Below are 17,039 nucleotides of genomic sequence, written 5' to 3' on the forward strand. Positions count from 1 at the left end.
GAGAGGCAGCAAACAGAGGAGGGACAACTGCAAGGTTGAGGGTGAGACTTCTCTTTAAGCGAGAAATGTATAACGTTGTCAGGGCAAAAATTAAGAATAACATTTTGAGCACTTTATTAGTAAGAATAACGCATTTTAAGTGGACATCTGATGAACTGTCACAGTTGCCCCATATGGTTACACTGTAGCCACTGCTGCTGTGTCACAGTGCTGGTGGACGGAATCTACAGCACCGATTCAAAAGGTTTTTACAATTACCACTTATTTACACACCCACATTTGTAAACACAGTGCCCAGGTTGAAAAATACCAGAATTTCCCATTTAACTTACTCTCACTTTCAATGAGATTTGAATATACATGCAAATCAGTCCGGTTTCTATTTAAACAACCTTGTCTAATATTAGTTCTTGATTGTACTAATGAGGCTTCATAATCACATATTGTCACTTCATGGAAAAACCATGTGGACTTATCCAGGTTGTTTTCTAAATTAATAGAAACCTGAGCAAAACTTAAATTGAACCTTAACCGGTATAATTAGATGTTGTATATAAACACAGTGAAACAGGATCCCTCTACAAACAGACTCTTTTTTAACTTGAGCTTGAGTGGTGTGCTGAGGAAGGCTCTCCTCTTTGTTTTACATAAAACGTTCAAAATGAAACGGATCAAATCTCAATAAAATTGGCTTTAAATCACACATATTTAAAAATAGAGTGTAAGGGAGCCAGAGCTCAATAGAGGAACATGTAGAAAATTAAAGGATTTAGGTCGTCATGCTAGAAGAAAACGCTTCCTGAAATATTTCAACAGGGTCGGAAAGGTATATTATTTAAAAATGCCACTAAGGGTGCTTATTGTTTAAAATTCTAAAAACATCAAATAGAATCAATCGATAAGCAGTAGATCAAAACAATTTAAGGAATGACATATCATGTCATAAAAGTCAATTGTGATAGATGCATGTCCTACTTAGAGTTCCAAGTAAAATAATTCAATCGGGCTTGTTGACAGATGTGTATAACAGCAGTCCAGGAAAAACATTACAAACCAACCGCACACGCATTGCAAATAGTGTACTAACTTGTCTTCCTGTTTGATCACTTAATAAACTGCAATTAAACCAGAGTGACATTACTGTCACAGGTACTGAATAGCAGGAGGTAACCAAGTAATGAAACGCTGCCAAAGTCAACAACCACAGAACATCACATCTCAAGAAAGAGATCATAAAAGAACATATTCACCTACATGTGTTCAGCACATGAGCAAATTATTTCAGAACGTGCGCATGTAGAAGTGTCCGGTGAGCTGTAATGGTGGTCTGAACGACAGCAGAGCGAAGAGGGCGAGAGGTCATCCAGTGGTCATGGCGTGCCGAGATCTTTGTTTGGGTGCGTCATTGTCTGATGTGCTTTTGTTATCGGCACTTGAATGTGTAGTGACAGAGAGACAGTGACACAACAAAAAAAAGGACAAAAGAGGAAGGAACAACAAGTCCCATGGGTCACTTTCCCAAAAAGTGACACATCTTTGTTGTCATAGAAACTCGCAGGAATCAGACCTCAGAGAGGATATGCACAACATGCTGCTGAACCAGATAGGAACAGATATAGAGACTATCAATCACATTAAATTTACTATTATCCATTCAATCAACAAAAACCCATCTCAAAGGCTTGATGAAGATTATTAGAGCGATGGAAGAAATAATTCTCTCACTGATTTAGTACAACCAGGTATGTGATGTTTATATAACTACACAGGATTAGAAATGTCTGATTGAAAAGAACACAGGATGGTTATGGCTGTTCCTATAGCTCGCACTGGTGGTAAAAAGCTACACCACACCTCCTTCCACTCACAGAGTGAATTAACATAAGGGCCTCAGCACACGCTGTGACCACACACACACACACACACACACACACACACACACACACACACACACACACACACACACACACACACACACACACACACACACACACACACACACACACACACACACACACACACACACACACACACACACACACTAAAAGTCCAAATGAATGAGCTGCTGAGTCATCACACTCCGAGCGCTGGGCAGAGAAACTCCAGATCCTTTTGTGCGTCTTCATCCTGAGGGGAAAAAAACATGATTTAAAATATAATGAAACATAATTGTGACTGATTAGGCAGCCACCCAAACAACTAGTACATTTCTATTAAGAAAAACCGATGAGCCGATTTTCTTGAAATGTTTGGGAAACCATTACAGTTTGGCATGGATCCGGACAAAGGAATGTTTTTTCACTTCCACATTGCAAGATAGGGCGTTTTGTGATATTTTCACTGATTTCCGAAGGAATAATTCACAAATCTTGAATAGAAAATCAGACACATTTATGGAACTGATATCTATGAATGTGTGAAATTTTGTACAACTTGATTAGGGGGACTGTTAGGCATTTGCGGAGGTATGCGCTCTACTGAGTTACATTCTAGTTCCTAGTCTCTAATGCATTCTTAGAAGACAGATGAGAAAAGGCATGAGGAAAACTCCCTGTGAGACATAAATACAACCTTGCAACACAACAGTGATGGAGTCTCACCTCTTTGGAGACAGAATTCATTGAACAAGCCGTTTCACACATCGTCTTGGCTTTTTCTCGCTGCCCCAGGTCTCTGTAACACTGTCAAAGAAAAGACAAAGAAACTGTCAACATGTTGAGTCCCAGCAGGATCCTATAGAACCTTGTGACAAAGTTCCAGGTACTGACCTTGGCTAGATATACATAGTTGACTTTCGAATACCCTGGATGGATCTCCTCAACCTGAATACAAACACAGACAAAAAATGGTTTTGATTCATTATTAAAATATTTTAGCTCTATATGAATAATGTGTTAAAGGTAATTCACAAGTAAAAAGCTGGTGGTACATTGAGGCTAGGTTAATTGTTTGTTTGTATATCTGTATCTTCTCTATTTAAAGAAAGATAGTGATCTAATGGCTAGAACTAGCATCTGTATCATCAAAAAACCAGAGACATTTTCCCTGACTCATCCTGATGTTCCAACACAACAGTTAGTCAAGTAAAGATAACCACAGGTTAGGAGCCAGGGATCTCCTGCTGTAACCCTGCAGGATGTGTCTGTTAAAAACTCTCCTCCAGTGTCACGAGCAACATGTCATAACAGGACCACTTAAATCAAAACGATGAGTGAGACACACAAGATGTGAGGAGGAGAGAACAGGTATATTGGCCACAGGCAAAAACTTCATTTCTCTGCTATATAAACATTGAAAATGTGGGAACACAGATTAAGTCTTTGTAAACAAGGGTTTGGTGTTTGGACTCTGGGCACAGGACCAGCCTGGAGGCAAGTCGCAGAAGTATGCTGGACAAACAGGACACTGTGTGTTTTTTAGCTACATCAATTTTTACAGTTATGTTCAGTACTTACTTTTACAGTTAAAAGAGTTATTAAAAAAGATGATTTATGTCTTAGTTACATATGTTTCTGTTTAATTATGCTCATTGATATCAATGGAATTTACATGATTACTGCTTGACACACATTGGATTGCTTTAAGTCAATGTACTTATATGTGTAATTGACATCTTGCTGAATTATCTAACAGTGAGTTTGGATGATTATTATACTGTATGAAAATGCTCTGTATTTAGTAGTCTCAGATTTTTTTCTTTAGTTCTGATGGCATTTTGACGGCATGTTTGATGGAAATAAATGCCCGTAACCAAAAGAACGCCTTGTGTTTGTGTTTTAGCTGCAGGATCTCCATGTCACTTCTATCAGTTAAGTTCAGAGGACAACATGAAATTAATAGAACTGTGTGAAAATCACAACAAAAACATCTATGTCAGTCCCAATCCGAGTGCAGGTATTTACACACATTTCACGACTGGGCAAGTAAAGTCAATCATTTTTGCAGCTCTCTAAAATCCAAAGGCTTTGCCACTTCATGCAGTGTTTGTGCAGGTGTGCAGAGGTGAGAAAATAAACAGGTCTCCCAACACTTACACGATTTATTCCAATTCGTACAATTTGTGCAAATTTGATGTTTGGTGTGATGGTTGTAAACAAGTTTTCATTCCGATGTCAACACGCTGTGACTTGTTTGTTTTGAGAATAGTCCTGCGGTCGAAAACCCTGCAGACTGACATGTAAAGGGGTAAATTAAGAAACGGTACCTTAAGGAAATTATTTAGTGCATCTTCAATTGTGGCACTTGGAGGTTCTCCGAATAACGTGGCCGCCACTTTCCTTTCAATCCACGACAACTGAGCGACCTGCAAAACAAGCAAACACCTGACAATGACGGACAACTCTGCTAATTAGTCTGACAGTGAATTTACACCAGGATAGAGAAAACAAAAAAAAATATGTATTAACTGGCTCCTTCACATGCTGGCAGCAACAAAAGCACATTTCTGACCACACCCAGCAGTGATGGCACAGTTGACCCATGAGGAGACCTGCACGTTGCTGCACTAGGGTGACATGTTGAATCACAGGAGGTCAGAAAAACAAGATTTCAGGTGTTGTCGAGATTCTCTTTAAGACTTTAAAGAGCAGTTGTGAATAACAGTGGTCATTAACTTCAAACAACTCATCACACCTCATCCGATTTCTAAAATAAAAGTTGGATTTTACTGCTGCTTCTCCTGAGATATGATGCAATGTGGAGGTTTATTTTCTATCGCATTATGTAGTTTTGGGTTTTAATGTCTTTAAGAAACCACCTGTAGAATAAGAGCTTGAGCAGTTGAAAGAACCAAAGTAACTGAGTTTCCTGCCACGACAGATTTTGACACATCATTTTTCTTCTTCGGTATTTCCATGACCACATGTTATGGGAGTTTCTTTCCTATCTTTATTTAAGAGCGTGGTCTTTCGGTTTGAGAGCAGGACTTAGGGCGTTCAGATTTTGCAATGGTCTCGCTCACACTCAGGTATACCCTGCTTGTGCTTAGATTTCCTGCACTCCGGCTTCAGCTCCTCGTGTTCATGCTGCTTCTATGCACGTGTGACACATCTGCTCTTTGAGTCTTTTTTCTGTGTTTGGACTTTTTGTGCAACAAGTCTGTAAAAAAAAAAAAAAAACCCAATAGAATTCCAGGTGTAGTGATGATAAATGAAACTGTCCAACCTTCGTTTTGGTTACTTTTGCTGAAGCTGGAGCACAGGAATTCTAAGGACAAGCAGGTTATATTTGAGTGAGAGCACTGCAGAATCTGAAAGTCCTGCTTAAAAACTGAAAGACCATACTCTTGAATAAAGATAGGAAAAAAGACCATACACGCTCCCTGTGCATTGACACTTTTCTACTGACACCTTAGAGTTGATAATAACCAGGAGAAGTCTGGGTCAAACATGTAATGTTCCTGCCTCACACCATTCATCAGAGCGATGTCTAATTGTAGGTGTAGCGTTGCTTTGGCGTCATCGCAGGACCTTTCAAATAGAACCTCTGGCTGAATGCAAACACTAAATCATTGTTGAACATGGGAGCAACACAGAACACATAAAACTCAAAGCTGGAAAATATCAGGTGTTACAGCTCCACTTACTTTACACAGTAGCTCACACCTTCTCTGGTACTAACAGTATAGGTGAGAGTTATATAATTTTATCAGGTCAATCTCCATAATAGCCTTCTTCCTTTCTGGAACTTAGTTTGACAACTGGCACCACATTCAGTAATAAATTACTCATTAAATAACAGCAGAACATCTGTAAACCTTTACCTCTAAATGAAAATAATTCATCATCATCACTCACTGTTTTTAAATAACAGCAAAGATTAAATAACTGACAGACAAAGAAACAATCATGAGCTACTTCAAAAACAAACAGCTGCACTGAAAGAACATGAAGTGAATAGAAACAGGATGGAAGTATGTCCATGGCACAATATTATATTAAAATAAACCAGATGGAAACCTAAACAGTTGGTTTAGGTTTAGAATGGGGGTAAATTGTGGGTGGGTTAGCAAAGGGAGGCAGGAGGCCAGGCAGACATGTCTATAAATCCCCTGATTGTGGATGTGAGGAGAGATGGGACAGACGTGTGCTGCGTGTCGGGACGGTCACATACGGAGTAGCACCAGCGGCCCAGCAGGTAGTAGGACAATGGGTCTTGCGGGTTCAGCTCAATGGCTTTATCCAGATGATCCTGGGAGGGGAGGCAGACAGACAGGGAGAAGATTTTCACTGTTGATTCATGACACGGCTGCTGTTTCCACTGCCTTCTGTTCTGACCTGATCTGTCCTGCTTCACCAACCCACAAGTATTTCACAAACACCTCACACACACGCGATCTAGCCGTGCAAGCACACACTCCTGCTGTCACGCAGTCTCCCTCCCTCATTCTTTTCCCTTCTTCCTCTGTCTGACTCAAGTTTTTTTAATGTATATATATATATACATATACAACATATGTACATATATTCCTCTCCCGCCTCTATCTCCTTCTCTTTCACCTTTCAAGAGTTTGCAGGTACACAGTGTTCGGGGGAAGCTGCTGACAGAAGATAAAATGCTACGTGCTGTTGTTCCACACACGTCTTATGCAACTAGATGGCTAAAGGAGTGGCTAAGTGACATGAGCAGCTATTCCCCTCTACTCTTAGTACATGGGAGGAGCAATGTCCAGTATATATACACAGTATGAAGATGCATTTCAGTCACAACAGTCACACCAAGTTATAGAATGAGAAGTCCAGGACACAACATACGACTAGAAAACTGTCTGTGTTCGACAACAACGTACCTTGAAGATGTATCCGTTCTTTATCTTGTTCTGCACAGTGTCGTATTCCGTCATAATTCCACACATGATGGCATACCTGTGCAGAGAGCACATTGTTGTTGATAAGGTGTCTGTAGGTTTTAGAGTTAGGCCCATCATTTGTAGTTTCTACATACTCTATTTATTGCCCCACAAAAAATAAACAGCACTTGAATGAAAGAAAGAAGAGAAAACAACCGAAAGAAAGTGAAAAAAAGTAAAACAAGTTAACAGAAAAATAGAGGAAAAACAGCTTTGTTTAATCTGCAACCTGTACTTTTGTAATGAGTTGAGTCAAGTTATTTTATATTCAAAATAAACACAGACAAACTTTAGGTAGTAACTATCAACAGAAACTCAGAGTGAGTTATTTATCAGTCAGAGGAGTAGCTTGCTTTTATTTATTCTGGCAGGGAGCATGGCTGTTATATTCCACTGGTGGACTCCTTCACATTCACACAGATGAAAACATTCAGAAATGTTATTAGAGACATCAGTGTGCTCTGGTCGTAGTGCTTTGTTGGATGGTTGAATTGTGTCTTGAATCCCCTCTGCCCAAACTTTCCCGTATAAGAATTGGTTGGGTTTTGTTTTGAAACCATAAAAACAGTTGGCAATCTGACGTCCACTTTGTCTTCATGTATTCTTCGCACATCACTAATGTTACTTTATTAGTCCCTTTTCCTTTGATGGGTCGGAGCCAGAGCCTAATCTTGAACTTGTTGTTTGTGCTTCGACAGCCGAAGTATTGGCTCTTGGCCAGAAAAACTTGTTGGTCTTTGGCACCAACCCTTCTCTGGTCTCGAAGGAAGAACCGCTTAAATCAGGGGCTGGAGGCTGTATTATCGCGACAAACAAGACCAAAAAGACCGAAACGAGCAACCAAAATATTGTAACCAATAGTCATGTTTAGTCTGCAAAAAAGAATTAAACTTTAAAACATTTTTTTTACGATGGATGCCAAAGCACAGAAGCAGTAGTCCATGGAAGAGACAAACTTTCTGCTTCTCTTTACTGTAGTCCACCATTGTTGACAATGTTGCTTCAGAGACATTAGATGTGTCTCAATTCAGGGGCCGCATCCTTCAGAGGACGCAGTCTATGCAGCAAAAACCAGCTGCATCCTTCATCACCTGTTTAGACCGTGTCCTCCAAACGGAAAGAGACGGTGTGGTCTTCTTATTGCATCACCAGCTGGTTCCACCCTTACAGCAGTTTCTGAGCTACAGAGCTACAGACACTTATTTTTTTCAACATGTGTACCATTAGCTGTTCGTTTGAGTTGAAGCAGATACTTAAATTTAAAAATGAATTCTTCCTGACATTCGAAAAACAGTCAATGATGGGCAATAAAACTTGGGATATGTTGGGCCGGGAAGGATCCACCCTGTTGCTCGGGAGTGGAAGGACACATCTAATCTGTCTTCAAATGCAGCCTCTGAAGAATGTGGCCCCGTGATGTAATGACTTGGCTCCATGGTGGCAAGAGCCCACGGAAAAGCAGACTGGTTCTAAAAAGATTCGGAAGTGGAACCAACTCCAAACCCGGCCTAGCACCATCATAGCTCTAGCACCAGGTTCACCTTTATCAAAAAGGGGTATGCGTGTTTAAATGAATAAAGCACAATACATGGCCCTGAGGAATGACCGTGTGTGCTGTTGTCGTTACATCTGTCTCATCCCTTTCTATAAGAGCTGCTTTTTTCCTGTTTCCAACTATGTCTGTTTGGAACAGCTGTAAAAGCTTTTTAGGACATGGACCACCATGTGTTTGGGATTGAATGTCTTGTACAAAGGCACCGCTGCCCAGCTGGTTCACCAACTTGAATCTTTGACCTTGCTTGACAAGATCACGTCCGTCCTCATTGTGCAACATCTTTATAATGCCGACAAACTGTCACCTCAGCAAGGGTATGTTTTCATTGCTATTTGTTTGTCTTTTTGCGGAACTATGCAAAATTTACTGAACCGATTTTATTAAAACTTCCATTTTCTTCAACATTGTGAGATAGGGCATTTCTCAAGGAATAATTCATAGATCTCATAAATAAAACGCTGATATAGTGAATTTAAATGCAGTTGTTGGACCTTGGGGACTGTTGGCCTTGGCTAGTCTCTTATTATTCTAAGCTGATAATGCGTCCATACGTTATTGAAAACATTGGATCAAACTGGAAGATTTTAAATATTTTGAGCTTTTCTGACAAATTGGCATTAATATAAAACCTAGGATTTTCAATGCTGGTAGTCTGGTAGTCAGGTAGTGAAGTTTTGTGTTAGTGGGATTGGAGAGAAAGTTGGCACCACCTTTTAGTCACACCGTCTATTCTCTGGTTCAATAACAATGAGTCAACCTAAGGGGCACTGACAAAAAAATAACAACATTAAACGTTACTTAGGGAGACTCCTCATTAGACATCATCAGCAGAGATAAGCTGCTTCACCTTCTTCTCTCACTCCCTAATTAATACACCGACTTGGACCAATGGGCAGGTGGAGGGGGAAACAAGGAGTGATTTCAGCTTTGGAATCTGTAAGTCAGCATGACGCTGAGGGTTTGGAGAGGAGAGAGTTGATCAAAGTCTTTTCACCGCAAGGCTACTTTAATCCTGCTGGTACTTTGTCAAACACTACGGAGCGACATAAACACCCTTTTATTTGAAGGATCAGCCTCTACAAAGGTCATCTGACATGGTGGTGCTGATGGTAGATGGAATCTGCAACTGTGCGTGTGTGTGAGGTGTCTGGTATGTGTGAATGGATTATTTTTTAACAGGGCATGATTTGGAGGTAGGTTACTGTAGTGACTCACTTTTTTTAACTTCTAGTGCAGTTCCTGTTCTAAACCTGCCTGTTTGTGCTGTTTTCTTGGCTTGTGGTAATTCTCCGGAGCTACTTATGAATTATTTCTTCAATCTTTAGACCCAAGTTGTCTTGAACATGTCACATGTCCAGATCGCACCAAATTCAACACTGTAATTCATTCAGCCCTTAACAGTAGAAATGCAAAATGTGAAGCCGATAAGATGAACAGCTCTCGAGATATGTGTTCCCCATACAGACAGACAGAGATTTCTGGAATTAGAAAAAAGATTGATTCGTAGATGGCTGGATAGTGATCAAGCACAGCCTTCTCACACAAATTACAACATGAAGACAAAAAGAAGGAATGGTGAGATATCAAACTATAGTATATTTAGCAGGTGAAGATAATGTTAGACAGTTTTGTCTTTCATTCTGTCAAGTAAGAAATCGTGATTGGACTACAGTTGACAATGCTCCATCTGGTAGGTAAACAAATCTACACAAGAAAGTAAAGAAAACCACAGATGATTGAGGGGGCTGTAATTGGATGATACAGCATACAACTATCTTTGTGCAAACCCTCATTCATGTGGGTGGTGTGGACAATGAACAGTGATAAGACAAGTACCAGCCACTTTTAAGTGCCCCAAATATTCTCTGCAAAGCAAACAAAGGCAGATGAATTATAAGGAACTGTAACTAAAAAGATCCATGTTTATTTTCTTAAGGTAGTGTAGGGTGCAACCACTCTGCCGCTGGTAGGCGCTCGATGAGTGCAGAGCTCAACAACATCACAGGAGCAGAGATGCTATCTGCCTGCAGTTGTGCTGCCTGGCTTCCAATCAAAACAGACTGTTGGATGTAAAGGCTTTGAGTAAATCCATCACCGGTGACTAAATATCTGCTGAGAGGAAATAGAGCCAGGACACTTGGCCACTGCATTTCAATCCAATTTGAGCTGCCCTCATACAAAGGGTGAGAGTTGCTCAGAGTATCCAGTTGTTCCTTAATCCAGGCAGCTACATGATACAATTCAAGTAAATTTAAGTGGATCAAGTAATTTCATTATCAATAAGAGTGAAACTATAGTTTGAAATTGGTGCATGGGAATACACACTAACAGCTAGGGAACATTTGTTCAATTTACACTGTTATCTCCATTCAGCAACGTTGGTCAGTTCACCACTTGGGTCTTGACTGAAATTCACAGGACGTACACTCCCTTCTGCACATTCTGGCTTTTCCTCTAGTACCACCACATTTTTGGTATTGAGTGAAATGTTTTGTACAACAATTGGATGCATTACCATGAAATTTGGTAATCCATGTTGCTCGTCAGAATAAAATAGAAAAATGTGCACTTTCCATATAGTGTAATCATCAGGTCAAACTATAACTTAGTCCAACACTTTGGTTTACGGCCAATACCTACAAAACTAATGACATCCAGTCTGAGCTATGCATTTTGTTTAATTTTAAATAGCAAAGGTTAGAATGCCATTATGCTAAACTAAGTAGGCAAACATGGTAAACATTACCTGCGAGGCATCGGCATGTTAGGATTAAAATTTTGAAGCATGTTAGCATGCTGACATTAGCATTTAGCTTTATACACAGAGCTAGAGATAGATGGAGCTAAAAAAAAAAGATGGTGGCAGCTTCTAAATGAGGATTTGCTGCTTTTTCCATCTCTTTACTCGCTGTTACCAGGATGTTGTGCAGAAAACACTTTAGGCTGTGGGAAACTTTGTTCCCACAGGGTTCTTCTCTGTGGGAACACAGATGGGTTCTTCTCTGATACATACCACATCCTACCACAAAGTTTTGTGAAAATCGCTGGAGTTTTTTAGTGTAATCTTGCTTACAAAAAGGTTTTGAAATACAAAAAAACAATCAACAAACAGATGACAGGGGTGAAAACAGAACCTCCAAGGTTTGGTAAGTAATGAGTGCAGCTAGCTTTAATCTTACTTGAGCAGTTATGCTAACCAGTCAGTCACCCCTCTTTCTCCACTAGCATGTTGCTATGCTGTTGTGATTAAAAGCAATACATCTTAGCAGTGGTGGGATGAGAATAGGGACAATAGCAGCATTCCACAGAGGAATAGTAATCATAACTGATATTGAACATTTCCCAGGTGTGGGCTGTGGGAGAGATTGCTCAATATGCATGCTACCGCAAGACATATTTCTACTTCCATCTGATTGGCTCGCTGTAACATTATTCAGCATGTGGCAATTCTGGCAGTGTTTACTGAGAAGTATGTAAACCCAAGAGTGCCAGTGGCAGAGCTGCTCGTGATTGGAGAAGCATATAATAGTGTTGGCTCATCTCGGCACCTGGACTTTCCCCAATGGAGTTAGACTGGGTGGAGATGCCAGTTGTTAGTACATCAAAGTAAATCCTCCTCCTGTGTTTCTGTATTCTGTGTCTGTAATTAACAAACAGATTAAAGATTAACTTTTCTGCACTCTGCAGGAGATGTTGTTCTTGGTTATGCAACATATCTTTTGTGTGTAACAGCACCGGGCCTTCAGCGGAGAGGCAGAGATAGGAGCGGAGAGAAGTGAGGGGAGGGAGCAAATGAGGAGACAGGATGTGAAGGTGTGTCTACCCCCGAGGGTCTACCTGCTGTTGTTAATCTTTTCCTTTCTTCTCAGAGTTGAAATACTATCTCTTGACTGTCTAAGGCAAGAAAAAAGGAAATATCAAGAGGAGGAGGAAAGGTAGGCGGTGGCCAAACATGACAAGGGTGGAAGATGAGAGAAGGACAGAACACTTAATTGTGCAAGGTTAGTCCTTGTTTTTTGCAGCGGCTCAGTGAAATCCCCCACTCTGCTGGGCAGAAACAAAAGGCCCTGAGTGTCAGCTGCTTAGCGGAAACAGCAGATTGATTTCGGCCTTCAGATCCAAACATAGACAGCTCATTCAAAGGCAGAGAGGGCCAGGCAGGACTCCAAGCTAAAACATGTACAGAAACAGGAGGAGGAACTTGAGGAATTCAAGGACAACCTGTGTGAGACAATGAGTAGGAGTGTGTGAAGTGCGCTGATACACTTAGTGCATGACAGAATGAGCCGATAGTGTTTTCTTTGGAGGGGAGGTGGGATTTGAGGCTGTGTGTCAAGTGTTCCCACAGCGATGAGCCAAGGGACAGTCAGGGCTAAAGTTTACACACATGCAGGGTTTCCACAGCTACTAGGAACACAATGCTGCCACGGCGACACTAACGATGACCGTGGTAAACAGAGGCACGAGTTCGAAATTAAAGTTGTCTTTGTAAGGTCAAAGTGACCCCATTCTCCCTCCGTTGACCGGGCTCTGCCACAGGCCGCCTGCTTAATCCATGGGCCTTTGTACCATCAGAGAGGCCCTATGGTCAGGGATTTACACAGGCTGAATTCACATGGTGGGATAAATGAAAACGCACCTACAAACAAAGCCGGCGATACACGAACAAATCACAGCTCCCAGCCATCAGCCTCTTGAGATTTTACAAATAGTTCTCACACTCACTGTCACGAAAGCACCTCATATAATCTTCGTCACACGCACACACACAAATCATATCTTAGAGGACATCTCTTTCCACTTTCTTTTTCAGAATGGTTTACCAGAGAGCTCTACAGCAGACATGATATTAGTGGAGAGCTCTGGAGGCATGAAATGTGAGAGAGGAGAAGTGGAGGTGTCTCCTCTAAATTAAACTGGGAATACAAATATTTGGCAGGTGACAGTGTGGAGAGCCGTGGAGATACTGACTGCATCCACCACACCAGGGAAAAGCACAGAGATTTGGTGCATGTCAGAGTTAGAAAGTATCTCTTGTGAAGTGATGACTGTTAAATGGACCTCACATTCATTCATCACTTCAGCTCTTCAAACGGACAGTGAACAAGTTCGGTAGGGATGCCGCATGTTCACAACTTCCAGCTCCATGTAAACAATTTCTGCATCTATGATAACAGTCTGAGATCTTTCACTACAGGCATTGAACAAATAAATACAAACTTCATGGTTTTTAAAATTGTGAATGTGTATACCACAGCCCAACTGAGGCTGGATTTGAGCCAATACCAGAACATGCACCAATATCATTGTTACAGAGTTTAAAAACAAACCCCAAAGAAGTCTGTTTACAATACAGTACAAGTTGTGTTACTTACATATCTGTATCACATAAGCCACATTCTTAATAAGGATCATTTTAGGAATTTGCTACTTATTGGCAGAGATACTGGCAGGACACTCCACAGTTGAGAATTAATAATAATAAGTAATAAGTAATATCAGCCCCTTTATCAATATTGATCTTGAAAATGACTCAATTTCATTTAGTGAAAATGTAATGAGAAGCTAAAATCTTCAAAGAATTAGTGCATTAGTGTCATCTGCCATATATTTGTAATGTAATGCAAATATGATAAATCAGAATGTATATAAAAAAGGGATATAGAATCCAGGTCAGGAGATTAAAGCCAATAAGGAAGCGCCTGTATTCTCTCAGATGACCTGAAGACCAGACTGACCCTGCTCCTCTTCTCAGAACGTTTGACAACTTGACAGACACTCATCTGCTGCAATTGGAGTAGCCTGTGAAATGGGACTTTGTCACAAAGAAATTGTTCTAGATTCGGACATTTTCGGGACATAGTTACAGCGGTTGTACCTTTCCCAGAGAAACTGTGTATTCACCGATATCTGTGACTTGCCCGGCAGTGGAACAGATACAGCAGAGCAGGTTTGTTGAGACTGTCTTGCTTATCCTACCAGATACTTTGTCACTCAAAGGTCTGAGGGAAAATGCATTAGGTCATAAACAATAATTAGATACTTTGTGTAATTTAAAACTGGTTTAACACAACAGTGTCACACAACATCAGAGCTAGTTGTGCATCAGTCACTGAAAGTCTATGTAAGTAGTTTCAGTGGCAGAACAGAAACTAACTTGCAGCGCATCTAAACAACATCTGTCATATTTTGACAAGCTGGGCAGCATTCAGGAAAACAGGTGACAAGTTTTCTCACGGCATCGGAAGACTAAGTAAACAGTTACCTCAGACATAAACTTCCTTGCAACACTGCCTGGCACCGTCCCCGGTCCCTGCCTCCTCCCTTCTTAAAGTGCGGCTTTACCTACTTTGCCCTGTCCATTCAACTTAGACAGTGTTTCTGCTCGGTTTAAGAATCTTACAAATTCCATTAGTGGATATAGGATTAAGCATTAAGCTTTTTTAAAGCTGTTGCTCTTAATTAACTAAACAAACACGGCCTTCTATTTCACTTGACGTCTCAAGTGCTGAGGTATGTGTATGAGCTAATACTAATTATCCCCTAATGAACAGAGCAAACAGGGCTGCTGGCTCAAGAGGCCAGTTTGGGTCTGTTTGCCAGGAGAAATCTTCACACGCACGTATACAGAAAGTAGCCACATGATCTCAGTTACACAGGACACTAATTCAGGGAATGTAATTAACGGTAACAAATACGTACACTTTGGAGACCTATCATATAAACATGCAAACACACCAATGCAAGCAGTTCATATTTCCAGGCCCAACGTTGAACATGAGGTACACAGAGCTACTGCAAGTTAAAGCTGCCTTTTATCATTCTATTGAAGCTGTATTGGGAGCAGACTTTGCAGTTGTCTTCAAACCAGAGCTCAGTGTTGCATCTGGTGCAATCATCATCTCTCTATTCAAGCCAGGGATTCCATGTTTGATCAGCAGTCAAGTTTTGACATGAGCAGTGTTTCAGAAGGGGAATGCACCACTGGGGCCCCGCACAAACGCAAACGGGATTCATCTCACCAGCTCTGATGCACAGCTCCGCACAGATAATTAAAAGCAAGAGTTTTCCCTGAGTCACTGAGCAACCGGGGGGATAAACGAGGGGGGAAGAGGCTCTACTCATTTAATTTTCTGAGAATCACTTGAGGCTGCAAAATTTCCCTTAACTTAGTTTTATAAGAAGGTCCACACATAGAAAGTTGTTATTCACTGCACTAGCTGCAGCCAAAACCACTTTTACGATAACATTTTAGTAATTTTAGGACAAGTCAGACAATAAAACACTGCCACAAGATTACCACTATTAAATACAAACAAATATTACAAGCTGGACACAGTCTATCACCAGAGTAACCTTCACACTATATATGTACAGCTGTAAATATGCACAGCTTGTGCTGTGACGCAACAATCAAAATACAGGAACAGCAACTGCAATAACAAAGTCCATTAATTACATGAGTTATTCCTGTGCAACTGTCAATCTATCTGAACGAAGGTAACCTAGGCTGTGTTTACATTCCTGGAAGTGGATCTGATGCTATCGGTTGGATGAGGGGGTGATCTGCAGGACGGAGTAATTTGGGAGGCAAGCTGCTATTATCTCAGAAAAATGCACGTCTGCAAAGAATTTTGCAATGCTCCCCTGAAAACAACTTTTACCCTCTTATTTGAGGAAATATGCAACTTTCTTTTCATATTTTGGTCCATCTTGGTTTGCCCCAAAGTGTAAAAGACCATAATGAACATTTAAGTAGTTCTAACATCCACCCATGTGGGCTTTCTCTGAGTTTCCTTTTGATTTGTTCCTTTGCTAAACACCCCAAGTAATGCACGAGTCCAAGATCCAGTCAAACACGGAACAGTTGCTCCAGGCAGACATATCACTCAGCCCCCCCCCCCCATTAGACCTCTCATGTGGGGAAAGTACCTGTTTTATGCTTTTATTCTGTCTAATTCAAACGTCAGTTATTCCCATAATGGAACTAAATGACAGCAAGTCCCATGCCATCAAAATGTATCATCAAGAATGCTTGATTGATTTTCTTTTGAAATGGCAGCTGGAAAGACTTTAGTCAAAAGAAACAAAGCAGCTGTTAAATGATGAAATGAAGGACGGAAGGAAACAACTCAAACCTACCACCGATGACTGTCAGCACATGTGGGGTTCAGGCTCACCGCCTCCTCGCCAACTTTCTTCCCTGAGAGGAAAGGAAATAAAGACAACAGACAATGATACTCAGCTGAAACACAATTTAAATGCACACAATTCACCCCGGACATTCTTGTTCACATGACAAAAGAGGAGCGTGGATTAGTGGAGTCAAAGGGTGCGTTGCCTGAGAAAACACAACAGGAAATATAGTGCATGAATCAAGAAACATCACGAGGCGCTGGACTAAAGCAATAAAAACAGATGTGATATGAAAATGCAATCCAGGAAGAAGGAACAGTTTTAAATCCTTCATCACCCAGTGGGAATTTTCTCACAGCATCTGCTCTATTAATATCTGAATGAATGTTAAATATGTTGCCCTATTGCTTTGAAAATCCACATGTCCAACACTTTCAGATGCTTTGACAAAGGTGTATTTGCAGAAGGCACCTGGCCTGCTCTGATGAGAGGCTCATTGAC

At 40.8% G+C, this 17,039-nt stretch overlaps 1 protein-coding gene across 1 annotated transcript in view; it reads right to left on the reverse strand.

The window, feature by feature from the left end:
* Nucleotides 1-599: 599 nt before the first annotated feature.
* Nucleotides 600-17,039, reverse strand: part of LOC117775247 (regulator of microtubule dynamics protein 2) — a 31,186-nt gene continuing 14,746 nt past the window's right edge. The window contains exons 5-12 of the mRNA XM_034608213.1: nucleotides 16,545-16,605; nucleotides 6,788-6,863; nucleotides 6,112-6,189; nucleotides 4,205-4,303; nucleotides 2,769-2,822; nucleotides 2,601-2,681; nucleotides 2,046-2,127; nucleotides 600-1,951 (exon numbers count right to left, since the gene is read on the reverse strand). Coding sequence (XP_034464104.1) covers nucleotides 2,074-2,127; nucleotides 2,601-2,681; nucleotides 2,769-2,822; nucleotides 4,205-4,303; nucleotides 6,112-6,189; nucleotides 6,788-6,863; nucleotides 16,545-16,605 — 503 coding nt within the window. The 3' untranslated portion in view covers nucleotides 600-1,951; nucleotides 2,046-2,073. The remainder of the gene's footprint in view (nucleotides 1,952-2,045; nucleotides 2,128-2,600; nucleotides 2,682-2,768; nucleotides 2,823-4,204; nucleotides 4,304-6,111; nucleotides 6,190-6,787; nucleotides 6,864-16,544; nucleotides 16,606-17,039) is intronic.

Source organism: Hippoglossus hippoglossus, chromosome 15 (genome assembly GCF_009819705.1).
Source record: "Hippoglossus hippoglossus isolate fHipHip1 chromosome 15, fHipHip1.pri, whole genome shotgun sequence".
Taxonomy (NCBI): Eukaryota; Metazoa; Chordata; class Actinopteri; order Pleuronectiformes; family Pleuronectidae; genus Hippoglossus; species Hippoglossus hippoglossus.